At 45.1% G+C, this 27,897-nt stretch overlaps 1 protein-coding gene across 1 annotated transcript in view; it reads left to right on the top strand.

Annotated features, from left to right (window-relative positions):
* Window positions 1-27,897, top strand: part of IPO4 (importin 4) — a 186,518-nt gene that overhangs the window by 112,196 nt on the left and 46,425 nt on the right. The window contains exons 20-24 of the mRNA XM_040416922.1: window positions 11,127-11,204; window positions 11,581-11,638; window positions 16,511-16,616; window positions 16,729-16,922; window positions 17,001-17,045. Of these exons, the coding sequence (XP_040272856.1) occupies window positions 11,127-11,204; window positions 11,581-11,638; window positions 16,511-16,616; window positions 16,729-16,922; window positions 17,001-17,045 (481 nt within the window). The remainder of the gene's footprint in view (window positions 1-11,126; window positions 11,205-11,580; window positions 11,639-16,510; window positions 16,617-16,728; window positions 16,923-17,000; window positions 17,046-27,897) is intronic.

The raw sequence follows: 27,897 nt of genomic DNA, 5'->3' as shown, positions 1-27,897 counted from the left end.
CAAACCCACTCAGCTCGTATGCCCTGGCAAACCCGAATTCTCCATTCACATCAATTGATGTGGATGAATAAATCATTGCCGGAATTTATTTTATTTTTTTATAAAAAATGTTTGCCAAAGCATATGAGCACCGCTGCTCAGCTCATAAGCCTCGGCAAACGTATCTTTTTTACTGCAGAGAAGAAATCTCGTCTTGCAGCGCCGCATACACCGACTTTGTGTAATCTGACAGCAGCGCAATGCTTCTGTCAGAATGCACATCAGTGCTGCAGCTGGTTCATTGTTTGGTCCACCTAGAAGGTAAAAAAAAAAAAAAAGGCCGCAACACAATAAATTTATTAACTTTATATAACATTTGAAACAGAACATTAACTTTTATAAACTTTATTGAACTTTTGGAACATTAACTTTTTTGCCTACCTGTGATTTTTTTATTTTTTATTTTTTATTTTTTTACCTTTTATAGGACAAACCTCTCCTTCCCCATGGGACAATGTGCAAAGCGCAAATCGCCCAGAGATGTGGCGAAGTACATTATGCACTTTGTCCCAGGTGAAAGGAGAGGTTTGCAGCAGCACTGTGTGAAAGGGCCCTAAGACCCCTGTGTGCCTGTCCTGTGTCACGCAATCCCTATACTAATAGTGTACCTGTGTGTGGTACTTCCGGAAACACTCCCCTAAGCATAGGGCAGGGTGGTCAGGGCAGTCAGGACAGAAATAGCGGGTGTCACGCCTTATTCCACTCCTGCTACAGACACGACATTTTTTTCGGGGTGGCGCTTGGGTTGAGGTACCAGCAACGACATTGGGGAAATGTCGCTCGTGTAGACGGCTCACTACACTGGTGGTTGGGGCCACGGAACCTCCTGGATACAGGAGGTTCTCGATCTCTTCCTGAAATTTGAGGAAGGATCTTGTTCTCCCAGCCTTACTGTAGAGAACAAAACTATTGTACATAGGTATACAGACACCTTCTTATACCAGCGTCTGGTCCTGCGGGAGAGTAAATAAGGAGCCAACATCTGGTCATTGAAGTCCACCCCTCCCATGAGCAAATTATAGTCTTGGACCGAGAGGGGCTTTTCAATGACACTGGTTGCCCGTTCAATTTCGATTGTCGTGTCTGCGTGAATGGAGGAGAGCATGTAAACGTCACGCTTGTCTCTCCATTTCACCGCGAGCAGTTCTTCGTTACACAAGGCAGCCCTCTTCCCCCCTTGCAAGAAGGGTGGTAATGAGCTGTTGGGGGAAGCCCCAGCGACTAGGTCGCACGGTGCCACAGCAGCCAATCTGTTCTAGAAACAAATGCCTGAAGAGGGGCACACTTGTGTAGAAATTGTCCACATAAAGATGGTACCCCTTGCCAAATAAGGGTGACACCAAGTCCCAGACTGTCTTCCCACTGCTCCCCAGGTAGTCAGGGCAACCGACCGCCTCCAGGGTCTGATCTTTACCCTCATAGACACGAAATTTGTGCGTATAGCCTGTGGCCCTTTCACAGAGCTTATACAATTTGCTTGGGCTGTATTGTTTGAAGCCAAGGCGCCCGGTAAAATGTATCAGGGACTCGTCTATGCAGATGTTTTGCTCAGGGGTATACAAATCTGCAAATTTGGTGTCACCCCACTAAACTGTTTTTTTTTTTTTTTTTTTTTGTGTACTTATAATCCCTATACTGCGAAAAAAAAACGTACTTTTATAATATGGAAATTACCTGTCTACCAGCAAGTAGGGCGGCTACTTGCTGGTAGCAGCCGCATCCTCCTATCATAATGACGCCCCCTCCGCATGTTGATTGACAGGGCCAGCAGACAGGATCTTTCTCTGCTGGCCCTGTTTGCATTCAAAATCTGGCGCCTGCGCCGTATCGGTATTCAATTGGCGCAGGCGCACTGAGAGGCGGACGCTCGCTCGGCCGCTCCATCCTCAATGCGCCTGCGCCGATGACGTCACATCTACACCCGGCGCAGGCGCATTGAGGAAGGAGCAGCCGAGCGAGCGTCCTCCTCTCAGTGCGCCTGTGCCGAATGAAGACAGGTACGGCGCAGGCGCCAGATTTTGAATGCAAACAGGGCCAGCAGAGAAAGATCCCGTCCGCTGGCCCTGTCAATCAACATGCGAAGGGGGCGTCATTATGATAGGAGGATGCGGCTGCTACCAGCAAGTAGCCGCCCTACTTGCTGGTAGACAGGTAATTTACATATTATAAAAGTAAGTTTTTAGCAGAATCTACTGAACCAAAATGATTAATCACATCATGTATGGATAAATCGCAGTATAGGGATTATAAGTACACACAAAAAAAAAACAGTTTAGTGGGGTGACAGAAGCCCTTTAACCACTTCAGCCCCCAGTGCTTAAACACCCTGAAAGACCAGGCCACTTTTTACACTTCTGCACTACACTACTTTCACCATTTATTGCTCGGTCATGCAACTTACCACCCAAATGAATTTTACCTCCTTTTCTTCTCACTAATAGAGCTTTCATTTGGTGGTATTTCTTTGCTGCTGACATTTTTACTTTTTTTGTTATTAATCGAAATTTGTTAAAATGGATGGATGAGAGGGGCACACCGACAACTAGAATCACAATGCAGACCAGCCAGTATGTGAATAAGCTATTTATTAGCAACTCAATAAAATAAAATAAAATGAGGATCCTCAAAAATCATTAATTTGAAACATACACTTTATAAAACATATAAAACCAAGGTGGTAGTATCGTAAGATACAACAATGACACTGATGGATAATAATGTTAGCTGATTGTAGCAGGTTTTTCTAGGAAACGATTCAGGTACGCAGGTCTATTGCGCAATGTCTCTCTTGTTACTAAAAGTTCAGGCTAAGCCGATATTTGCGAGTACATGTAGAGTCTTTGTGGTGTTAAATCTTCACAGCATATAACAAAGAATCTGCTGTTAATGGACACACTACTCACAGTTTCGGTGTAATGAGGCGGCCGATCACTTGTGCTTGGCGTGGCGTCCCACGTGGTACAGCACCGATGGTCTGATTTTGGATCCGCTTATTTGTACTGATGAGTAGATCTCCAGGACAATGCAAACAATAGGTATAGGCGCCGGGGTCAAGTGTTTGTCAAGACCCAATAAGTTATTCGGCGTTGCTGTGTGTCTTTTATCCAAACACAAGAAATCCTATGTTTTTTTCCTGTGCGCTGTGTGGAAGCGCTTCTGAAGATTCAAAGACGGTGCGCAGATGATAGCCTGCGGTTTCTTTCTTTCCTCGAGACTGTGTACACCAGACGCGTTTCGGAGTTAACAGTGACTCCTTCCTCAGTGGGTCCACTGAGGAAGGAGTCCACTGAGGAAGGAGTCACTGTTAACTCCGAAACGCGTCTGGTGTACACAGTCTCGAGGAAAGAAAGAAACCGCAGGCTATCATCTGCGCACCGTCTTTGAATCTTCAGAAGCGCTTCCACACAGCGCACAGGAAAAAAACATAGGATTTCTTGTGTTTGGATAAAAGACACACAGCAACGCCGAATAACTTATTGGGTCTTGACAAACACTTGACCCCGGCGCCTATACCTATTGTTTGCATTGTCCTGGAGATCTACTCATCAGTACAAATAAGCGGATCCAAAATCAGACCATCGGTGCTGTACCACGTGGGACGCCACGCCAAGCACAAGTGATCGGCCGCCTCATTACACCGAAACTGTGAGTAGTGTGTCCATTAACAGCAGATTCTTTGTTATATGCTGTGAAGATTTAACACCACAAAGACTCTACATGTACTCGCAAATATCGGCTTAGCCTGAACTTTTAGTAACAAGAGAGACATTGCGCAATAGACCTGCGTACCTGAATCGTTTCCTAGAAAAACCTGCTACAATCAGCTAACATTATTATCCATCAGTGTCATTGTTGTATCTTACGATACTACCACCTTGGTTTTATATGTTTTATAAAGTGTATGTTTCAAATGATTGATTTTTGAGGATCCTCATTTTATTTTATTTTATTGAGTTGCTAATAAATAGCTTATTCACATACTGGCTGGTCTGCATTGTGATTCTAGTTGTCGGTCTGCCCCTCTCATCCATCCATTTTAACAATCAAACCATTTTAAAAGATTGGGGATATCTTTTTTAGGGGGAGCACCCATTCCATGCTAATAGAGGGTGAGCCAATCCAATCAACCAAATCCATTAATCGAAATTTAACGATTTTTTTGCAAAAAAATGAAATTTTTCACTTTCAGTTGTCAAATTTTGCAAAAAAAAACTACATCCATATATAAATTTTGCTCTAAATTTATTGTTCTACATGTCTTTGATAAAAAAAAAATGTTTGGGTAAAAAAAAAATGGTTTGGGTAAAAGTTATAGCGTTTACAAACTATGGTACAAAAATGTGAATTTCCGCTTTTTGAAGCAGCTCTGACTTTCTGAGCACCTGTCATGTTTCCTGAGGTTCTACAATGCCCAGACAGTACAAACACCCCACAAATGACCCCATTTCGGAAAGTACACACCCTAAGGTATTCGCTGATGGGCATAGTGAGTTCATAGAACTTTTTATTTTTTGTCACAAGTTAGCGGAAAATGATGATTTTTTTTTTTTTTTGATTTTTTTCTTACAAAGTCTCATATTCCACTAACTTGTGACAAAAAATAAAAAGTTCTATGAACTCACTATGCCCATCAGCGAATACCTTGGGGTCTCTTCTTTCCAAAATGGGGTCACTTGTGGGGTAGTTATACTGCCCTGGCATTCTAGGGGCCCAAATGTGTGGTAAGGAGTTTGAAATCAAATTCTGTAAAAAATGACCTGTGAAATCCGAAAGGTGCTCTTTGGAATGTGGGCCCCTTTGCCCACCTAGGCTGCAAAAAAGTGTCACACATCTGGTATCTCCGTACTCAGGAGAAGGTGGGGAATGTGTTTTGGGGTGTCTTTTTACATATACCCATGCTGGGTGAGATAAATATCTTGGTCAAATGCCAACTTTGTATAAAAAAATGGGAAAAGTTGTCTTTTGCCAAGATATTTCTCTCACCCAGCAGGGGTATATGTAAAATGACACCCCAAAACACATTCCCCACCTTCTCCTGAGTACGGAGATACCAGATGTGTGACACTTTTTTGCAGCCTAGGTGGGCAAAGGGGCCCATATTCCAAAGAGCACCTTTCGGATTTCACAGGTCATTTTTTACAGAATTTGATTTCAAACTCCTTACCACACATTTGGGCCCCTAGAATGCCAGGGCAGTATAACTACCCCACAAGTGACCCCATTTTGGAAAGAAGAGACCCCAAGGTATTCGCTGATGGGCATAGTGAGTTCATGGAAGTTTTTATTTTTTGTCACAAGTTAGTGGAATATGAGACTTTGTATGAAAAAAAAAAAAAAAAAAATCTGCATTTTCCACTAACTTGTGACAAAAAATAAAAAATTCTAGGAACTCACCATGCCCCTCACGGAATACCTTGGGGTGTCTTCTTTCCAAAATGGGGTCACTTGTGGGGTAGTTATACTGCCCTGGCATTTTCCAGGGGCCCTAATGTGTGGTAAGTAGGTAAATGACCTGTGAAATCCTAAAGGTGCTCTTTGGAATATGGGCCCCTTTGCCCACCTAGGCTGCAAAAAAGTGTCACACATGTGGTATCGCCGTATTCAGGAGAAGTTGGGGAATGTGTTTTGGGGTGTCATTTTACATATACCCTTGCTGGGTGAGAGAAATATCTTGGCAAAAGACAACTTTTCCCATTTTTTTTATACAAAGTTGGCATTTGACCAAGATATTTATCTCACCCAGCATGGGTATATGTAAAATGACACCCCAAAACACATTCCCCAACTTCTCCTGAGTACGGCGATACCAGATGTGTGACACTTTTTTGCAGCCTAGATGCGCAAAGGTGCCCAAATTCCTTTTAGGAGGGCATTTTTAGATATTTGGATACCAGACTTCTTCTCACGCTTTGGGGCCCCTAGAATGCCAGGGCAGTATAAATACCCCACATGTGACCCCATTTTGGAAAGAAGACACCCCAAGGTATTCAATGAGGGGCATGGCGAGTTCATAGAAATTTTTTTTTTTTGGCACAAGTTAGCGGAAATTGATATTTTTAATTTTTTTCTCACAAAGTCTCCCGTTCCGCTAACTTGGGACAAAAATTTCAAACTTTCATGGACTCAATATGCCCCTCACGGAATACCTGGGGGTGTCTTCTTTCCGAAATGGGGTCACATGTGGGGTATTTATACTGCCCTGGCATTCTAGGGGCCCTAAAGCGTGAGAAGAAGTCTGGAATATAAATGTCTAAAAATTTTTACGCATTTGGTTTCCGTGAGGGGTATGGTGAGTTCATGTGAGATTTTATTTTTTGACACAAGTTAGTGGAATATGAGACTTTGTAAGAAAAAAAAATAATAATTCCGCTAACTTGGGCCAAAAAAATGTCTGAATGGAGCCTTACAGGGGGGGTGATCAATGACAGGGGGGTGATCAATGACAGGGGGTTGATCAATGACAGGGGGGTGATCAGGGAGTCTATATGGGGTGATCACCACAGTCATTGATCACGCCCCTGTAAGGCTTCATTCAGACGTCCGGATGCGTTTTGCGGATCCGATCCATCTATCAGTGGATCCGTAAAAATCATGCGGACGTCTGAATGGAGCTTTACAGGGGGGTAATCAATGACAGGGGGGTAATCAATGACAGGGGGGTGATCAGGGAGTCTATATGGGGTGATCACCACAGTCATTGATCACGCCCCTGTAAGGCTTCATTCAGACGTCCGGATGCGTTTTGCGGATCCGATCCATCTATCAGTGCATCCGTAAAAATCATGCGGACATCTGAATGGAGCTTTACAGGGGGGTAATCAATGACAGGGGCGTGATCAGGGAGTCTATATGGGGTGATCACCACAGTCATTGATCATGCCCCTGTAAGGCTTCATTCAGACGTCCGGATGCGTTTTGCGGATCGGATCCATCTATCAGTGCATCCGTAAAAATCATGCGGACATCTGAATGGAGCTTTACAGGGGGGTGATCAGGGAGTCTATATGGGGTGATCACCACAGTCATTGATCATGCCCCTGTAAGGCTTCATTCAGACGTCCGGATGCGTTTTGCGGATCGGATCCATCTATCAGTGCATCCGTAAAAATCATGCGGACATCTGAATGGAGCTTTACAGGGGGGTGATCCGGGAGTCTATATGGGGTGATCACCACAGTCATTGATCATGCCCCTGTAAGGCTTCATTCAGACGTCCGGATGCGTTTTGCGGATCGGATCCATCTATCAGTGCATCCGTAAAAATCATGCGGACATCTGAATGGAGCTTTACAGGGGGGTGATCAGGGAGTCTATATGGGGTGATCACCACAGTCATTGATCATGCCCCTGTAAGGCTTCATTCAGACGTCCGGATGCGTTTTGCGGATCGGATCCATCTATCAGTGGATCCGTAAAAATCATGCGGACGTCTGAATGGAGCTTTACAGGGGGTTGATCAATGACAGGGGTGTAATTAATGACAGGGGGGGTGATCAGGGAGTCTATATGGGGTGATAACCACAGTCATTGATCACGCCCCTGTAAGGCTTCATTCAGACGTCCGGATGCATTTTGCGGATCCGATCCATCTATCAGTGGATCCGTAAAAATCATGCAGACATCTGAATGGAGCTTTACAGGGGGGTAATCAATGACAGGGGGGTGATCAGGGAGTCTATATGGGGTGATCAGGGGCTAATAAGGGGTTAATAAGTGACGGGGGGGGGGGGGTGTAGTGTAGTGTAGTGGTGCTTGGTGGGACTTTACTGAGCTACCTGTGTCCTCTGGTGGTCGATCCAAACAAATGGGACCACCAGAGGACCAGGTAGCAGGTATATTAGACGCTGTTATCAAAACAGCGTCTAATATACCTGTTAGGGGTTAAAAAAAACACATCTCCAGCCTGCCAGCGAACGATCGCCGCTGGCAGGCTGGAGATCAACTCTCTTACCTTCCGTTCCTGTGAGCGCGCGCGCCTGTGTGCGCGCGTTCACAGGAAATCTCGCCCATCGCGAGATGACGCATATATGCGTGACTCTGCGCAGGGCTGCCACCTCCGGAACGCGATCCTGCGTTAGGCGGTCCGGAGGTGGTTAAAGTGGTCTATGAGGGGCCGAATTTTGTGGAGCCGGTCAAAAGCTGGGTGGCCTCTGGGACAAGAGGTGCTATTATCACTAAAGTGCAGGAAACGCAGGATGGTCTCAAATCGTGTCCTGGACATGGCAGCAGAGAACATGGGCATGTGATGAATTGGGTTTGTGTACCAATATGACCGCAATTCATGCTTTTTTGTCAGGCCCATGTTGAGGAGAAGGCCCAGAAAAGTTGTAATTCGGAAACTTGGACGGTTTCCACCGGAAAGACTGGGGATAAAAGCTTCCCTGGTTGGCGGCTATAAAATGAGTGGCATACCTGTTTGTTTCTGCCACGACTAAGTCAAAGAGCTCCGCAGTGAAGAGCAGCTCAAAAAATCCCAGTGCCGATCCGATCTGAGCTGTCTCAACCCGAACTCCAGACTGGGTGGTGAAAGGGGGAACTACTGGTGCGGCTGAAGATGGGGGGCTGCCAATCAAGGTTTGCCAGCACCTCAGGGACTCTGGGGGCTCTACGGGCCTGTCTGTGCGGTGGCTGCGATGGGGGAACTACTGCACGTGCCACCGTACCAGCTTCAACTGCCCTTCTGGTGCTCGCCACTTCACCATGTTCTACGGCAGTGCTGGTACTAGGTCCAGGATAGGCTGCGCTGCTGGTGTATGCCTCACCACGTAATCCGACAGCGCCAGCCCCACTCTGCTGCCCTTGAAGCGGATCCTGCGCAACCTGTGGTCTAGCAACACGGGGCCGGGTACGCCTGGTGGTATCAGGGACCTCAACCTCATCGTCCGAACTTTGGGTCAGACTGCCACTGCTTTCTACAGGTTCGTATTCTGTTCCGCTGGATTCGTCAGATGAGGGTTCCCATTCCTCATCCGACTGGGTCAGAAGCCTGTAGGCCTCTTCAGAAGAATACCCCTTACTTGCCATTTGGTCAACTAAATTTAGGGAGTATTCCCTGAGACTACCCAAGAAAAAAAGCAAGCCTGTCTTACAAATGGGAGGCTAGCGAAGTACAGGATACTGCTGTAATTGATAAAAAATATTAAAACTGTTTTTTTTTTTATCGCCACAGCGCTCGTGTAGTGATTGTGCAGTGCAAAAAAAAATATTTTTGTCACTGCGGCGGGGCGGGCGACCGATCAGGCCTGATCGGGCAAACACTGTGTTTTGGGTGGAGGGCGAGGTAAAGTGACACTAATACTATTATAGATCTGACTGTGATCAGTTCTTATCACTTACAGATACTATAAAAGTACCAACGCTAATCAGCGAATCGGTGACTGCGGTGCGGTGGCCTGGGCGCTAACTGAAGCTAACTACCAAAGGGGCCTAAACTATCCTAAACCTAACAGTCAATACTGGTGGGAAAAAAAAGTGACAGTTTACACTGATCACTTTTTTCCCTTTCACTAGTGATTGACAGGGGTGATCAAGGGGATGAGGGGGGTAATCTGGGGCTAATTGTGTTGTGCTTGGTGTACTCACAGTGATATGTGCTCTCTGCTGGGACCAACCGACGAAAAGGACCCAGCAGAGAGCACAGAAGCCATTTAACACATTATATTTATAAATATAATGTGTTAAATGGCTTGTGATTCGATTTTTTTAAAGTCAGCAACCTGCCAGCGATGATCATTGGCTGGTGACGAACTTCTCCTGCGACTTTTCCCGGCCCGCACTGCGCATGCGCGGGCCGGCTATGCTCGTCATCTCGCTTCTCGCGAGATGACGCGCCGATGCGTCCAGGAGGAATATCCCGGCCGCTCGTAGGAAGCATCCCTGCGTTAGGCGGTCGGGAGGTGGTTAATTCACACCTGCCCCACTCAGCGATACCTATGAATAAAGCTATACCTACCTGCTTTCTGCTGCTCTGTTCCAGCTTTGTGGCTCCCGTCACATCACTGTTGGGTGATGTGCCCCTGGGATACATCACAGCTGAGGCGAGTGATTGGCTGCAGTGGTACATGTGACCCTGCACGTGCGGAAGTTGACAAACAGGGTTCAGTCGTCCAGTGAAGACAGACTGGGAGCCACGTAGTAGAAACAGAGCAGCAGAGAGCAGTTAAAGGGGTTCTCCAAAAATTAAGAAAATGAAAATACTTAAATATTACTTTATTATAAATATATTCACAAATACCTTTCATTATTTATAATGGCATGGTTTTGTCTGGGGAGCAATGATCAGTGGAAACAAAATGGCCTCTGTCCCATTAGTTTACACAAAACCTGTCCTGATCACACATGAGGACAAGTTACTTCACAACAGAGGTAACGAGCTGCCTCCTCCTCCTCTCTGCTTGTCAGGGAGTATGATCCTGAATACAGATGATACGAACTTTAGCTGAATCTCTGGGGAATTTAGTTCATGAGGAGACATCAAGTACACAGGGAACGAACAGGACAGACTGTGGTAATGTGGGTCTGGGGTGATGGAGACTGTAAACAAGTGCTGCTGCTCATTATCCACATCCCCACCCTCCTCTGATGTCTCCTCATCATCTGCATTCCGACAGAGATTCACCTGTATTCAGGATCATGATTCCTGACAAGCAGAGCAGAGAGGAAAATGAGGCAGCACTCATTGCGGTGAAGTAACTTGTCCTCCTGTGTGATTAGGACAGGTTTTGTGTGTACTGATAGGGCGGCGGCCATTTTATTTCTCCTAATGATTGCTCCCTAAACAAAACAAGCCATTCTAAGCAATGAAAGGTATTTGCAAATATATTTATTCTAAAATGCTATTTAAGTATTTTCATTGTTTTAATTCCTGGAGAACCCCTTTGAGCATCGATTTATCCGTGGGTACTGCTGGGTGGGGGTATTAAAAAGAAATCCTGGACAACCTTTGTACTGGCAGTGAAATTCATGAATATTAACTACTCCTCCTTGAATACGGCTTCTCATGTTATTATTGTCTGTTTTTTAGACATTTACTGATAGATTGAAGGCAAATAGATGGTGCTTTATTCTGATATATTGTGTGTCTGCAGATTTATTGTGCAGAATGCATTTGTTGATGAAAAAGAAGAGGCATGCTCTGCTCTCGGGGTGATATCGTTACATGCCAGGTAACTGTTAATATCCCTTTGCTTCCGGTTCTTATCCAGCAGCCTCTCCTTCCTTCTGTCTCTCCTGGTTTGTGTCCTTTTCTCCTCCTAATCCTCAGAAAACCCTTTAATGTAATCTTTATACATGGTAATATTAATGTAATTTTTCCCTCTCCCTTTTTATTTTTGTGTGTGTCTACTTACTCACTATCCCTTGCATATATTAATTTTCTTGCTTTGCTACTGTATTTTTATTCCATATAAAATCTTGTAATTTTTCCTTCTCTCTTTTGGCTGTACTTTCATCCTTCTTCCCCTTCGCTATATTGGTTTGCTTCCCACAATATTATTATTTTCATTATATTTTGTCACATTTTGCTTTCAATTTTTCCTTCAGCTCTTCATTTTTCCCTTATCTTGACTCATGCTTCCAGGAAGTTTTTAAACACATTGAGGTAAGATCACTATTACTGCTGTACGTACATGACATTTGAAGCAGCAAGATACTAACCTATTTAATTTTTATTTTTTAATTCTTCAAATCTATTAGGATAGTGTTTCTTAACCTTTTTTTACGCCACGTACTATACCCTCTAGTGACAAGTAACCCCAACAAAGTAGTTATAAATAATAAAATAAGTCTTTGATCACACTGTGGTTAGTGGCTTACTTAGAAGCCTCCAGCACAGCATACAGGGCTATTGTTTCTGTCAAATCAATGGACACTGTGTGGAACCCCTGATGGACCCCATTATAAATGGGTGGGATCTGTTGGGTGACATTGTTTTTTGTGTGATAGATTCAGCACAGTCATGGCATCCATTCAAACATGCCCAACCAACAATGGTTTAATCGCAAATAATACATATGGCCACCATCAGCAGACCCAGAAATGCATTCAGAGCCGACATCAGACCTCCTAAATTAAGATAAAGACCCCAGACCATAAACACCCCCTATAAACAGACCACACACCAGATGCCCCTGTAAACAGACCACAAACCAGACACACCCTCTAAACAGATGTCTCCTCTAAACAGAAACCTTTTTTAAACAAACCCCAGACTCTGTGCCCCCTGTAAGCAGACCCCAGACCAGGCTCCAACTGTAAACATGCCCCTTTCCAGGCACCATCTGTAAATATGCCCCTTTCTAGGCACCATCTGTAAACAGGTGCCCCTTGTAAAAAGACATAGGCCAGGAATAAGCGCCCCTGTAGATGGGCCGCAGGTCAGGCATCCACTGTAAATGAACACCCCTGACAGCGCCATTGTTTTTTTATTCTCTGACCCTTTGCAAAGGTACATGATGTAAAATGTAGTGAAGATAATCTTTCCAGTGACTGTATTTTTGTGAGTTATCTCCTCCCTTCTGATCCTCAGCTATGTCATGTGACCAGCCCTCTGACTTTACAAATTACACAGCATGTTATGTGTGGACAGAAAGTAAGTTTCTCTATGTATCCTATGGGAGCCTCACTATCAGTCTCATAGGAATGAATAGAGAAGTAACTGACTTCCTGTCCTGTGTCAGTTGGAGATCAGAGAGTTGGTCACATGACTTAGCTGAGGATCAGAAGGTACAATCATTGGTAAGAAGATAACCTTCACTATATATTACATTATGTACATTTCTAACACGTTAGAGAATAATAATTTGTGGGAGTGCTACTTTAAGCAGTCCAAATTAGGGATCGACCGATATAGATTTTTTAGAGCCGATACCGATAATCTGTGAACTTTCAGGCCGATAGCCGATAATTTATACAAATATTCTGTGAATTTTCATTTTTGGAAAAAAAAAAAAATATCCTACACAAATCTGCTGAAAATGAATGTTTATTGTTAACGTGTATTTTTTTTTTTTTTTTTGTGTAAATCTTTCTTTTTCATTTATACTTAATATTTTTTATTTTATTTTTTTACTAACTTTTGGCCCCCTTAGGGACTAGAACCCTTGTCCTATTCACCCTTATAGAGCTCTATCAGGGTGAATAGGACCTCACACTGTCCCTGCTGCCCTGTGCATAGTGCACACAGCACCAGGGAGCTGACTATGGCAGCCAGGGCTTCAATAGCGTCCTGGCTGTCATGGTAACCGATCGGAGCCCCAGGCTTACACTGCTGGGGCTCCGATGGGAACTGTCACTGAGGAGGAGGGGAGGGGGGACCCTGTGGCCACTGCCACCAACTGGGGGGCTTGGGTGGGGGGCGCACTGCGCCACCAATGAAGATAACTCTCTCATTAATTCATATACTGGAGGCGGGAGCTGGCTGCAGAATCACATAGCCGGCTCCCGACCTCTATGACAAGTAGCTGCGATCTGCGGTAGTTAACCCCTCAGGAGGGGTTAACCTCCGCGGATCTCAGCTACTGCTCATAGAGGTCGGGAGCCGGCTATGTGATTCTGCAGCTAGCACCCGCCTCCTGTATATGAATTAATGAGAGAGTTATCTTCATTGGTGGCGCAGTGGCCACAGCCCCTCCCCTCCTCTTGTCCTCCCTCCTCTCATTGGTGGCAGCAGCACAGGGGGAGGGAGGACGGCTTCCTTCTCCCCTGTGCTGCTGAGGGAACACGGATCGCGCTGACAGTAGCGCAATCTGTGTTCCCGATTCGTTATCGGAATATCGGCAAAATAGATGCCGATACCGTTAACTTTCAAAATCCTGAATATCGGCCGATAATATCGGTAAAACCAATAATCGGTCGATCCCTAGTCCAAATGCATCCAGCTTAGATTCCTTTTTGCATGGACCTGTGGTTATCAGGAACAAAGCAGACACTCCCTATCACTGTCAGATCATCAGAAGAGATGAGGGTTACATTTACATGTAGCAATCACCTTCACTGTATGGGGACAAGCGATTTATTCCTAAAGGCGTTGCTTGATAAGATATGCTAGTTTGTTTTAGTTATTTACTTTAAAGGGGTATTCCGGTTATCATAAATATAACTTATGTTTTAGATTAATTCGTCATCAATAATTTCCTAGTATAATGTAAATTTCACATATTTACCGTTCAGTAGTTATAAAAGTAGTCTTCTTCCTCTGCTATCCACTGTGTTTCCTCATAAATTACCATGGCATCGACCTGTAGTTCTGAGCCCTTGTTAGGTCAAGCATGCTCAGGGCCGGCGCCACCAGTAAGGCGACTTAGGCAGTCGCCTAGGGCGCCATTTAGCAGGGGGCGCCCGTTGCGGTGTAAAAAAAAGTTGGTTATATAAGGCCGGCCGGCGGAGCCCCTCTTGCTGCGCCTCCTGAGCGGCTGAGCGCTTGCCGCTCTAAAAAATCTCTGGCCGCCGGCTCAGTGCTGCGCAGCCTGCCTGCGCCTGTTGTCATGCTGTGTCTGCTCTGTGCTGTTGTTAATGTAGCGTGGCCGAGCTCTGTTCGGTCTGCGGTACAGGAGCTTTTGTTTCCTGTACCCGGCCGGACTGACAGGAAGTGCTCCTTTACCGCAGACTGAACAGAGCTCGGCCACGCTACATTAGAGGTGGGGGGGGGATATGATGATGAGTGACAAGGGAGTGGGGGGGTAATGATGAGAGTGACAAGGGAGTGGGGGGGAATGATGAGAGTGACAAGGGAGTGGGGGGGAATGATGAGAGTGACAAGGGAGTGGGGGGGAATGATGAGAGTGACAAGGGAGTGGTGGAGGGAATGATGAGTGACAAGGGAGTGGGGGGAGGAATGATGAGTGACAAGGGAGTGGGGGGAGGAATGATGAGTGACAAGGGAGTGGGGGAGGAATGATGAGTGACAAGGGAGTGGGGGAGGAATGATGAGTGACAAGGGAGTGGGGGAGGAATGATGAGTGACAAGGGAGTGGGGGAGGAATGATGAGTGACAAGGGAGTGGGGGAGGAATGATGAGTGACAAGGGAGTGGGGGAGGAATGATGAGTGACAAGGGAGTGGGGGAGGAATGATGAGTGACAAGGGAGTGGGGGAGGAATGATGAGTGACAAGGGAGTGCAGGGGGGAATGATGAGTGACAAGGGAGTGGGGGGGGAATGATGAGTGACAAGGGAGTGGGGGGGAAATGATGAGAGTGACAAGGGAGTGGGGGGAAATGATGAGAGTGACAAGGGAGTGGGGGGGAATGATGAGAGTGACAAGGGAGTGGGGGGGGAATGATGAGAGTGACAAGGGAGTGGGGGGGGAATGATGAGAGTGACAAGGGAGTGGGGGGGGGGGATGATGAGAGTGACAAGGGGGTGGGGGGGGGAATGATGAGAGTGACAAGGGAGTGGGGGGGGGGGGAATGATGAGTGACAAGGGAGGGGGGGTAGAATGAGAGTGACAAGGGAGTCCCCAGAGCCAGACCAAGAGCCAGACTGCAGACAGAGACCAGATCATCTTATTGTCCTGGTGGTAAGTAGACAATGCAATATGTTTATTATTTAATTGTTTAGTTATTAATACTACATTGGAAACTAATTTACCTCACATTTAGGGTCCATTCACACATCCGTGTGTGTTTTGCGGATCCAAAAAACACGGACAGCGGCAATGTGCGTTCCGCATTTTGCGGACCGCAAATTGCCGGCACTAAGAGAATATGCCTATTCTTGTCCACTATTGCGGACAAGAATAGGACCTGTTCTATTTTTTTCAGGATCGGAATTGCGGATCCGGGTCCCTAGAAATGTATGGGTCCGCAATTCCGTTCCGCAAAAAGAGACAGCTACAAGAAGCTGGATTAACCCTAAGGGAAACATAGCAGTTCTTTTCATTTAAAAGCTGAGAAAGGGGTGGAACATATGTGATGTCATGATATGTGCAGATCATCTGATAAGGGGGGGGGGGGGGGGCGCAATCTTTATCTTGCCTAGGGCGGCAAAAATCCTTGCATCGGCCCTGTGTTGCTATCAGTTCTCTAGCTAAATGTCTTGTGAAACAAAGGGCGTGTTAGCGTGCTGGTGATTACTGAGTAGAGGGGGCGTGACCAGACTAATATCAGGCAGCCAATCAATAAACATCAACACTCACAGCAGGAAAGCTAGGGATTGTGGGGATTGTAGTCTTTGCAGTTTTGTGAGGGAAGATCGGGTGCCATGATACTCTCAGGGTGTTGAAGGCTCACACAGGAGCTAGACAAGTGGATTGCAAGGTAAATTGAAGCTCTGGTTATATGTATAGGTATGGGTTCTGGTTGGGTCACAGCTTGCAGCCTTAATGCGGTTTTTGAAAAATTTAAGTTACTTTACCGGAATACCCCTTTAATCATTTATATGGCGCTGACATATTCTGCAGTGCTTTACAGACATTATTATTACTTGATGGGAACAACTCGAAGTAAATTCAAATGTCTGTTTCCTTTTACTCAGTCACCACATAACACTGTCCGGAAATCGGCATATGAAGCTGTAGGAAAATTTGTGCGCTCAATGCACCTTGTATGCCAGAAGAACCCTAATGAGCACAGTGCCAAAGGTGAGGGGTACAAATATATAATATAATGTCATAAAAAGCAGAAACGAGTAAGAAAATTGGTTTAATGTGTCTTATAAATAATTATTTTCCCATCTTCTTATTTTTTTAACAGTTTTACTTCAGCTTTTGGAAATTGTTATCCCTGCCTACCTGCAGGGTGCGGTGCAAGATAAGGAACGTGAAGTGGTAATGACCATCCTAGAGTCTTTAAACAATGTACTAAAAGATGTGAAGGAACCTTGCGTGGGTGGACCTGAGCAGCTTGGAAGAATATGTGATGTCATCAAATTAGTGCTACAGAGCAAGGTCTGTGACTTCAATACTCGTATCTTAACAGTGCAGCATAATAAATAGTATGTCTGATCTTTTTTTCTCTACCTTCAGACTGCATGTCAGGATGAGGCTGAAGATAACGAGGATGACCAACAGGTAGACATTTTTTCATCAGTATAAATAGTTTTATTTTATATATTTTTTTCACAAACACATTAGGGGAGATTTTTAGAGATCTAGACTGGCATTTCTTACTACAGTCTTGATCTCCTGTGCACTGGACTGAGATCTCGCTTCTTTACTAAGGCGCATTTATGGCCATCTGTACACTTAAAGGGAACCTGTCATCAACTTTATGCTGACCTCACTGAGGGCCACATAAAATAGTGACAGAAATGCTGATTTTAGCGGTGTGTCACTCATGAGCTAAAAGTAAGTGGTTGCTGAGAACCAGCATCATAATCATTGCAGCCCAGGCCTTGAGAAGAGTCACATCTACCTGAGAAGAGTCCTGGTTATCCATAATCTCCTGCTCTCCTGCCCACCTGCTGATGATTGGCAGTTCTCTCCTAGAGAGATGGGGGGAAACTAGGTAGAAGACTATCAGCAGGTGGGCAGGAGAGCAGGAACTCATGGATAACAGGACTCTTCTCAGGTGGCCGGGACTCTTTTCCAGGCCCAGTCTGCATTGATTGTGATGTTGGTTCTTTGTAACCACTTACTTGTAACTTATAAATGACAGACGGCTGAAATCAACTCACCTGTCTCTACTTTATACTGCTGTTAGTATGGGCAGCATAAAGGTGATGACAGGTTCCCTTTAAGATAAAATGTAGGCAGTTTGTGTGTAAATTACAGTCAATCTGATAAGCCACAGAAGGCCATTCTCCATTGCTAAGACCTGCCCCTTTTCGCACCACTTTACAAAGGTGTTAAACACAAAAGTCACAAATTATGGTGCAGATATGGAGTGCAGGAGTGCAAAGTTACAGGAAAGGTTCAGTAATTCTGCCCCATTATTGTCATAATTGTTGAGAAATCTACATATTAGGGTCCATTCACACGTCCGTTGTTTCTTTCCTGATCTGTTGCGTTTTTTGCGGAACAGATCTGGACCAGATCTGGACCCATTTATTTTCAATGGGTCCTGAAAAAAAATCAGACATTGAGCTGTCCGATTTTTTTCAGGACCCATTGAAAATGAATGGGTCCAGATCTGTTCCGCAAAAAATGCAACAGATCAGGAAAGAAACAACGGACGTGTGAATGGACCCTTAAAGGGGTTCTGCAGTTTTTTTAAACTGATGATCTATCCCCTGGATAGATCATCAGCATCTGATCAGTGGCCTGGGTGGGGCTAAGCTCCATTCAAGTGAGCAGAGCTTAGCCCCGGCCAGGCCATTGATACAAGTCGTGACATCACTGGGCCTGTGGTAAACAGCGAGAAGGCCGTGGCGCTACTGCCAGCGCCGCTGCCTTCTCAAACAGCTGATCGGTAGGGGTCCCAGGTGTCGGACCCCCGCCGATCAGATGCTGATGATCTATCCAGGGGATAGATTATCAGTTAAAAAAAACTGCAGGGCCCCTTTAACAAAAAAAATTAATAAATCTATATATATATAAAGAAGGACGTATATATGTATGTTCTGCGATCACTCAAAAACGCAACCATCGATTTCAACAAAACTTGGTATACACATCCCTTGCTACCTGGAAAGAAATCTTGTGGGGTTCACAGCTCTCTAGGACATACCATTCCTGATAGGGATGAGCGAACTTGTGTTTGAAGTTCGACGTACAAGGTTTGGGTTCTCTAAGGATTCAGTTATGAATTCCGCTACCACGGACCATAACCAAATTCTTAGTTAACCCAAACCTTGTATGCCGAACTTGAAACACAAGTTCGCTCATCCCGATCAGGGACCTTTTTTTCCCAGACCACACTAGCCAGTGTGATATTAGCCTGATGGTGGCATAGTGATTAGCATTGCTGTCTTATAGCGCTGGAGTCCTGGGATCGAATCTGACCAAGGACCACATATGCATGAAGTTTGTATCTTCTCAGACTATTAGCAAAGGTTTCCTCTGGGTACTTTGGTTTCTTTCCATATTTCAAAAACATACTGAGAGGTTAATTGGTTTTCTTCTGTGGCTTTTTGGGGATGAGCACGTAGATTCAGACACTGACTCCCCTGTTCCACAACTCTAGGAGCAACGGGGGCGTTGCTGTTATTAATAGACTAGAGGCTCAGCTCTCTCTGCAACTGTCGTGCAGAGGATGCAGCAGTTAAAGAGAGAGCTGAACCTCTAGGAATAACGTCAATGTCTCAGTTGCTCCTAGAGACTCATTTGCATATAGTAAAACATCAATTTTCTCAGCAATGCGAGTACATATGAACATGAGACCAACACAGATGCCAAATGGCAGTCCCTATAATCTTGTATAGAAAACAGAATTAAATAGTCTACAATCAGAAAAAAACTGATTAGAAAGAAAGTTTCTTGATCACGGTCTGGTTTTATAGGTGACACATTCCCTTTAAAGGATAACTGCCATATTTTCATAAAAAAATATCAATTTTAGCATATGTTACTGCTGCAGCAGCATTATGCATAAAGCAATCTTTAGTTTCTTCACTTACCACTGTTTTCCTTGAGTTTTCCCCTTAATTACGGCTGTTTTGAATTCTACATTATGAGGATCTTCTCAAGATGGCTCCTCTGCCAGTTCTCCAAGGCCAAAACTGCATTCCCTCAGGTCACATACAAACTTGCTGTAGCCAGCAGCTTCCTGCCAGCCAATCAGATGGGATTACTGAGAGACACGCCTCTTCACTCTGAAGCCTAATGCAGGCATACAGTGTGAAGGACCGCCCCTCTGTCTTCCTAGCCGGAGACAGATTAGCCATAGCAACGGTCTTTTAAAGGAGCAGTGGAAAGGGACAGAGGACATTAATGAAAGATGTTATTATAAGGTAATTACAGATCTTTTGGCAATCATTGACAGACTAACTGAGGTATACATGCCTAGCTCTAATAAACTAGCAAAAAATATGACAGTTATCCTTTAAGGGTCAAACCCCATGCAAGGTAAAAAAAAAAAAAAAAAAGCTAAGGAATAAGCTTCCAGCTCGTTGAAGGCCAGTGGTGAGCTGCCCCCTAATCATAATGTAACACAAAGCGCATGTTCTACAATTCATAGAGGAAATGCCAGTGAATTATCTATGGTATTATTATGTTGGCATGATGTGTTCTCCGTCCTTGACTTGCACTTGTTCCAGTGCTCTGTATACCGTGTTTAGTGGTTGAGAAACCTGAAACCTTAAGAAGCTGCAAAGAGAATCCAAAGCCAGTATAGACCATGAACATACTGCGATGAAAGGGGGGAGAAAGTAGAAAGCGACTACGCTGCTTGTGATAAGTAAAAGAGGTGGCACTAGTTGCTTGAACGTTCTCTTTTTTTCAAACCATATATTTGAGATTGATTCCCTTTTTTCCGTCGTACTGTGAAATAAAGTGGCGCCAAGTACTAGTCCAATTGCTAGAAGCAGCCATTCACAGGTTCTGCTTGCATGAATGTATGTAAAAAGGCACTCCCATTCCCCATGGACACATTCTGGTGCTATGTCTAAATATTCTGGAATCATATGCTTGCCATATAAAGCAGCGATTAGCCAACAAGTCAAACTGAGAAGCCGAGACTGTACGGAGAGAGGGGTTTCAGCCATGCATTGGCCACTCCACTTGTTCATACGTGATCGACTCCACTCTTCACTGAAGCATATCCATGGGATCAGCAGAGGGATAGATCGATAGGTCTCATTTTGAAAGGATAGAAATCTCAGGAAAACCACGTCTGTGCTAGGAGATGGTAACCAACCACCAAACCATAGACCTAGCAGGAATCCTGTAACAGAGAAGAAGTTAATGTACATCTGCATTGTGGATGTGTACATTTTTATTACTGATCTCTAGATATACAGTAGGACATAAAATTCAAGGTATGTGATGGAGGGAATTGAGAGCTGCAGATTTTAAGTTTGCAAGATTTCTACTAGGCTTCTTTACTTTTCATCTTTTTTATTTTTAACTCCGATCTTTTTTTCTGTTATGGTGTATTTAGATGGGCTGGCTAAGCGGCTGATTGTAGGGAAGGAAACGTTCTTTCCTGACAGTCGGCTGCTCGTTCAGTGAAGGAGACCGCACATTTCCATACAGTGATCTTCTTCACAGTATGAAGACGAGGGATCTCTATTGCGATCGCTCGTCCTCCTACAGAATTATTGTTTCTAGGCAGCAGATCACTGCTCAGGAGCCATAATTGGTGGTGCCTGCATGAGCAACAGGATCACCCGATGAACGAGTGTTTTGCTCGTTCATCGGGTGATTGGCGGCACATTTAGACGGCTAGGTGATCGGGAATGGTCGGTCCTGTGATGATCTGGACCAGGGATGGGCAAACTGCGGCTCTCACGCTGTTGTAAAACTACAAATCCCATCATGGCCTGCTGATAGCTGTAGGCAGACTGGGCATACTGGTTGTTGTAGTTTTACAACAGCTGGAGAGCCGCAGTTTACCCATCGCTGATCTGGACAATTATTGGTGCATCCAAATGCAACTTTAAAGTAAAATTCCACTTTAAACAGCACCTACTAAATAGTAGGATTGATCATGCTGATTAAACCCATACCTTTCTTTTGTCTGTATGTTCAATTGCTGCCAATCTGCATTTTTGTTTATGTGCAAAATGAGCATGTTGGAACACCAGGGACCGGACTGGGTCCTTGGAGTGCAGCTTTTGTAAGGCCCCTGAGCTCTGCACATTACACCCCTCCCCCGTGCTTGACAGGGCTAGACCTCTTGCCCTGTATTCTTGCTCCTGTGTCAAGTCAGCTGACAGACTCGACGCTTGTGCAGTGGATCTGATGCTGTTTTCCAAGCTCATCAGATCCACTACACAATGGCCGAGTCCTGAGCTGACTCAGCGCTTATGCAATTGATCTGCTGCTGCTTCCGAGCTGCTAGTCGAAAGATGCAACCGCTTTATCATCCAGCATCAGCCATTATGATAAATCCAGCAGCTTACACAGTATTACTTTTAGACAGTATTTTGGCCATGCACAGAATTGTGGTGTAAATCTGACATGGGATTTGCAATACACCAAATTTATAAGGGCCCATGCCTGAATAGTAATTTGTCTAATATTTAGACTAGGATTCATATTCTTAGACAGCACAAAGGTTCAACAGTATTAGTAAATCTGCCCCAATGTTACTATTGCAAGCAAAGTGCCAGCACCAAACTCATTGTATTGAACACAAATTGTAATCGGTGTGTTACAACAATGGTAAATAATGTTTTATATGAACAAAGAACAGTCAACATAACTGAGATCCTCAGAATAATGGCCTTTGCTCTTGGTGAATTTAGAACTACATTTTTGTGAGTATTGTTTATATCTGCATACATTTTAATACCTTTCATACCTCGGTTATATTTCTCACAGTTCTGATAGATATAGACATCAGATGTCAGGTAGTCACTAGTGTAACTTAATTATAATGTAATCACAGAGTACCTTCACCAGTGTAAAACATAATCTTTAATGATGATCATTAAAAATCACCCAATTTGTGCCCTTAAAAAGCAATTAACAATGAGGGTGGGCAGGACAAGGAAAGGAAAATTGAATCACCCTCACACTTGCCCTATCAAACTATAGGCCCTGCCTAGCAAAAGAAAAAATGGCCGCCCGATAGGGGTGATCCCGTGTCAGGAACCTCCTGATAGGCCCTATATGTCCCTGACAAGGGATAGATAGCGCCACCCGAGAAGAGACCTAGTATGACTATAGTCCAATAGTAATGTCACAAGTCAATGCATGTATCAGAAAATAATAAAGTTACAACAAAAATAAGGGCACATAATACATATATGTTCCCAAGTAAACCAGTGGCGTCTAGGTTTTGATCACCAGTGGGAAAAAAAGGAGCACATGCCATATGTCCCAGGAATGCAAACTTTGTGCCCACGTGTTTCTCTGAACCGTTCTCTGGGGTCATTTCATCAGGGGACCACATATAACAAAAAGACTCCAAAAAACAAACAATACAGAAATGGAGGCAATGATGTGTGCAAATCAGATTATATTCTTGTAGTAAAACCCAAATGATAATGGTAAATCTCATGGCCATAAAGAAAGGCAATTCCCACATATTTGGGACCAAATATATTGCATCTGCATCACATACCAAATGTCCACAGTGCTGCTACTACTGAGACCCTTTTAAAAATATACCACACACCATTTAAATACTGATAATCAAAGTATGGCTTTCAATAAAAATCTAAATTGCAGCAGGATAGGCCAATAAACATAACAATCATTATGACAGAAAGGGGAGGATATGATTATACTTCCTCGAATCCAAGATAAGATGCCAAGCCTGGAGAGGGTACGATAAGGGATCAGTGTGGGTCAGCACAGGAGCATTGGTGGTACAGTAGTGGCCATCTTGATGGAAAGTCGGGTCTCTGTCCATACCTCAGTTATAGCAAATGTAGTTCAACATACATTCCTAAATGAAAGACTTTTAGTATATTAGGTGGTTTTTTTAATAGTATATATCTTAACCACCTCCGGACCGCTGTACGCACAGACGCGTCCTGGAGGTGGTTGTTTCATTCCGAGTGGACGCGCCGGCGCGTCCTCTCGCGAGACGCGAGATTTCGGTCTCAGCCGGCCCGCGCATGCGCATCGCGGGCCGGCAAAAGTTCGAGGAGAATTGCATCAGCAACCTGCCAGCCAATGATCGTCGCTGGCAGGTTGCTGATTTTTAAAAAATCGAATCACAAGCCAGATAACAGATCATATTAGTAAATATGATCTGTTATATGGCTTCTCTGCTCCTGTGCTGGTCCTTTTCGTCGGTTGGATCCAGCACAGGAGCAGACTGAACTGTGAGTACACCAAACACTACACTTTAGCCCCAGATCACCCCCCTGCACCCCAATTAACCCTTTGATCACCCCTTTGATCGCCCCTGTCAATCACTAGTGAAAGGAAAAAAAGTGATCAGTGTAAACTGTCACTTTTTTTTTTTCACTGGTATTGACTGATAGGTTTTAGGGATAGTTTAGGCCCCTTGGTTAGGTAGTTAGCGTCAGTTAGCGCCCACCCCACCGCACCGCAGTCACTTTTATTCGCTGATTAGCGTATCGCTAATCAGCATTTGTACTTTTATAGTATCTGTAAGTGATCAAAACTGATCACGGTCAGATCTATAATAGTATTAGTGTCACTTTAGTTCGCCCTCCACCCAAAACGCAGTGTTTGCCCGATCAGGCCTGATCGGTCGCCCACACGTGCGTTCACCCACACCCTCCCCACCGCAGTGACAAAAAATTATTATTTTTTGATCACTGCACATTCACTTTACACGCACTGCGGCGATAAAAAAATCAGTTTTGATATTTTTTATCAACCGCAGCGGCCTCCGGTACTTCGCTAGCCTCCCCTTTGTAAGACAGGTTTGCTTTTTTTCTTGGGTAGTCTCAGGGAATACCCCTAAATTTAGTAGTCCAAAATGTCAAACAGGGGGTATTCTTCTGAAGAGGCCTACAGGATTCTGACCCAGTCGGATGAGGAGTGGGAACCCTCATCTGACGAATCTAGCGGGTCAGAATATGAACCTGTGGAAAGCAGTGGCTCTCTGACCCAAAGTTCGGACGAGGAGGTGGAGGTCCCTGGCAGCACCAGGCGTACCCGGCCCCGTGTCGCTAGACCACAGGTTACGCAGGATCCGCTTCAAGAGCAGCAGAGTGGGGCTGTCGCTGCCGGATCACGTGGTGAGGCATACACCAGCAGCGCAGCCCTTCCTGGACCTAGTACCAGCACTGCCGTACAACATGGTGAAGTAGCGAGCACCAGAAGGGCAGTTGAAGCTGGTACGGTGGCACGTGCAGTAGTTACCCCGTCGCAGCCACCGCGCAGACAGGCCCGTAGACCCCCTAGAGTCCCTGAGGTGCTGGCAAACCCTGATTGGCAGTCACCAACTTCAGCCGCACCTGTAGTTCCCCCTTTCACCGCCCAGTCTGGAGTTCGGGTTGAGACGGCTCAAATCGGTTCGGCCCTGGGATTTTTTGAGCTGTTCTTGACTGCGGAGCTCTTGGACTTAGTCGTGGCAGAGACCAACCAGTATGCCACACAATTTATAACCGCAAACCCGGAAAGCTATTATGCCCAGCCTTTCCGGTGGAAACCAGTCCAAGTTTCCGAACTTAAAATTTTTCTGGGCCTTCTCCTCAACATGGGCCTGACAAAAAAACATGAATTGCGGTCATATTGGTCCACGAACCCAATTCATCACATGCCCAAGTTCTCTGCTGCTATGTCCAGGACACGATTTGAGACCATCCTGCGTTTTCTGCATTTTAGCGACAACACCACCTCCCGTCCCAGAGGCCACCCAGCTTTTGACCGGCTCCACAAAATTCGGCCCCTCATAGACCATTTCAACCAGAAATTTGCAGATTTGTATACCCCTGAGCAAAACATCTGCGTAGACGAGTCCCTAATACATTTTACCGGGCGCCTTGGCTTCAAACAATACATCCCAAGCAAGCGTGCCCGGTATGGGGTCAAATTGTATAAGCTCTGTGAAAGGGCCACAGGCTATACCCACAAATTTCGGATCTATGAGGGAAAAGATCAGACCCTGGAGCCGGTCGGTTGCCCTGACTACCTGGGGAGCAGTGGGAAGACAGTCTGGGACTTGGTGTCACCCTTATTCGGCAAGGGGTACCATCTTTATGTGGACAATTTTTACACAAGTGTGGCCCTCTTTAGGCATTTGTTACTAGAACGGATTTGCGCCTGTGGCACCGCGCGAACTAGTCGCGTGGGCTTCCCCCAACGGCTTGTAACCACCCGTCTTGCAAGGGGGGAGAGGGCTGCCTTGTGTAACGAAGAACTGCTCGCGGTGAAATGGAGAGACAAGCGTGACGTTTACATGCTCTCCTCCATTCACGCAGACACGACAATCCAAATTGAAAGGGCAACCCGTGTCATTGAAAAGCCCCTCTCAGTCCACGACTATAATGCGCTCATGGGAGGGGTGGACTTCAATGACCAGATGTTGGCTCCCTATTTAGTTTCCCGCAGAACCAGACGCTGGTATAAAAAGGTGTCTGTATATTTAATTCAATTGGCGCTGTACAATAGTTTTGTTCTCTACAGTAAGGCTGGGAGAACAGGATCCTTCCTCAAATTCCAGGAAGAGATCATCGCGAACCTCCTTTACCCAGGAGGTTCCGTGGCCCCATCCACCAGTGTAGTTAGCCGTCTACACGAGCGACATTTCCCCAGTGTCGTTGCTGGTACCTCAACCCAACCGCCACCCCGAAAAAAATGTCGTGTCTGTAGCAGGAGTGGAATAAGGCGTGACACCCGCTATTTCTGTCCTGACTGCCCTGACCACCCTGCCCTATGCTTAGGTGAGTGTTTCCGGAAGTACCACACACAGGTACACCTAGCATAGGGATTGCATCTCACAGGACAGGCACACAGGGCTATTAGGGCCCTTTTACTCACAGCTGCTGCAAACCTCTCCTTTCACCTGGGATAAAGTGCATTACGTACTTCGCCACATCTTTGGGCGATTTGCGCTTTGCACATTGTCCCATGGGGAAGGAGAGGTTTGTTCTATAAAGGTAAAAAAAACTAAACAAAAAAAAAATTACCGGTAAGTAAAAAAGTTTAAAAAGTTTAATAAAAGTTAATATGTTCTGTTCTAAAGTTAATAAAGTTATTGCTTTGCGGCCTGGTTTTTTCTTTTTTGTTTTGTTTTTTTTACCTTCCAGGTGGACCAACCGATCGACTAGCTGCAGCACTGATGTGCATTCGGACAGAAGCATTGCGCTGCTGTCAGATTACACGCAAGTCGGTGTATGCGGCGCTGCAAGACGAGATTTCTCCTCTGCAGTAAAAGATATGTTTGCCGAGGCATATGAGCTGAGGAGGTGTTCATATACTTTGGCAAACACTTTGTATATATAAAAAAAAAAATCCCGGCAATGATTTATTCATCCACATCGATTGATGTGAATGGAGAAATCGGGTTTGCCAGGGCATACGAGCTGAAGTGGGTATGGATGTTGGGCGGAGCTCCTATGTCCTGGCAGACGCCTTTCCCCTCCTTTTTCTTTTTTTGGCAGAGATTTTTTCATCCACATTGATCGATGCGAATGAAGAAATCTGTGCCGTTCATTTTTTTCTTTCAGCCCAGAGGCTGAACGGAAAAAAAAAATCTCATTACCTGTATGCTCAATATAAGGAGAATAGCAGAAACTCCTAATGCTGGGCATACATGTAATGATTGCGGAGACCCTCAAATGCCAGGGCAGTACAAACACCCCACAAATGACCCCATTTTGGAAAGAAGACACCCCAAGGTATTCGCTGAGGGGCATATTGAGTCCATGAAAGATTGAAATTTTTGTCCCAAGTTAGCGGAAAGGGAGACTTTGTGAGAACAAAATCAAAAAAATCAATTTCCGCTAACTTGTGCCAAAAAATGTTCTTTTCTATGAACTCGCCATGCCCCTCATTGAATACCTTGGGGTGTCTTCTTTCCAAAATGGGGTCACATGTGGGGTATTTATACTGCCCTGGCATTTTAGGGGCCCCAAAGTGTGAGAAGAAGTCTGGTATCCAAATGTCTAAAAATGCCCTCCTAAAAGGAATTTGGGCACCTTTGCCCACCTAGGCTGCAAAAAAGTGTCACACATCTGGTATCTCTGTATTCAGGAGAAGTTGAGGAATGTGTTTTGGGGTGTGTTTTTACATATACCCATGCTGGGTGAGATAAATATCTTGGTCAAATGCCAACTTTGTATAAAAAAATGGGAAAAGTTGTCTTTTGCCAAGATATTTCTCTCACCCAGCATGGGTATATGTAAAATGACACCACAAAACACATTCCCAACCTTCTCCCGAGTACGGAGAT

This window comes from Bufo bufo, chromosome 2 (assembly GCF_905171765.1).
Source record: "Bufo bufo chromosome 2, aBufBuf1.1, whole genome shotgun sequence".
Taxonomy (NCBI): Eukaryota; Metazoa; Chordata; class Amphibia; order Anura; family Bufonidae; genus Bufo; species Bufo bufo.
Note: the sequence above shows the minus strand (reverse complement) of the source record. Positions and strands in the feature narration are given on the sequence as shown.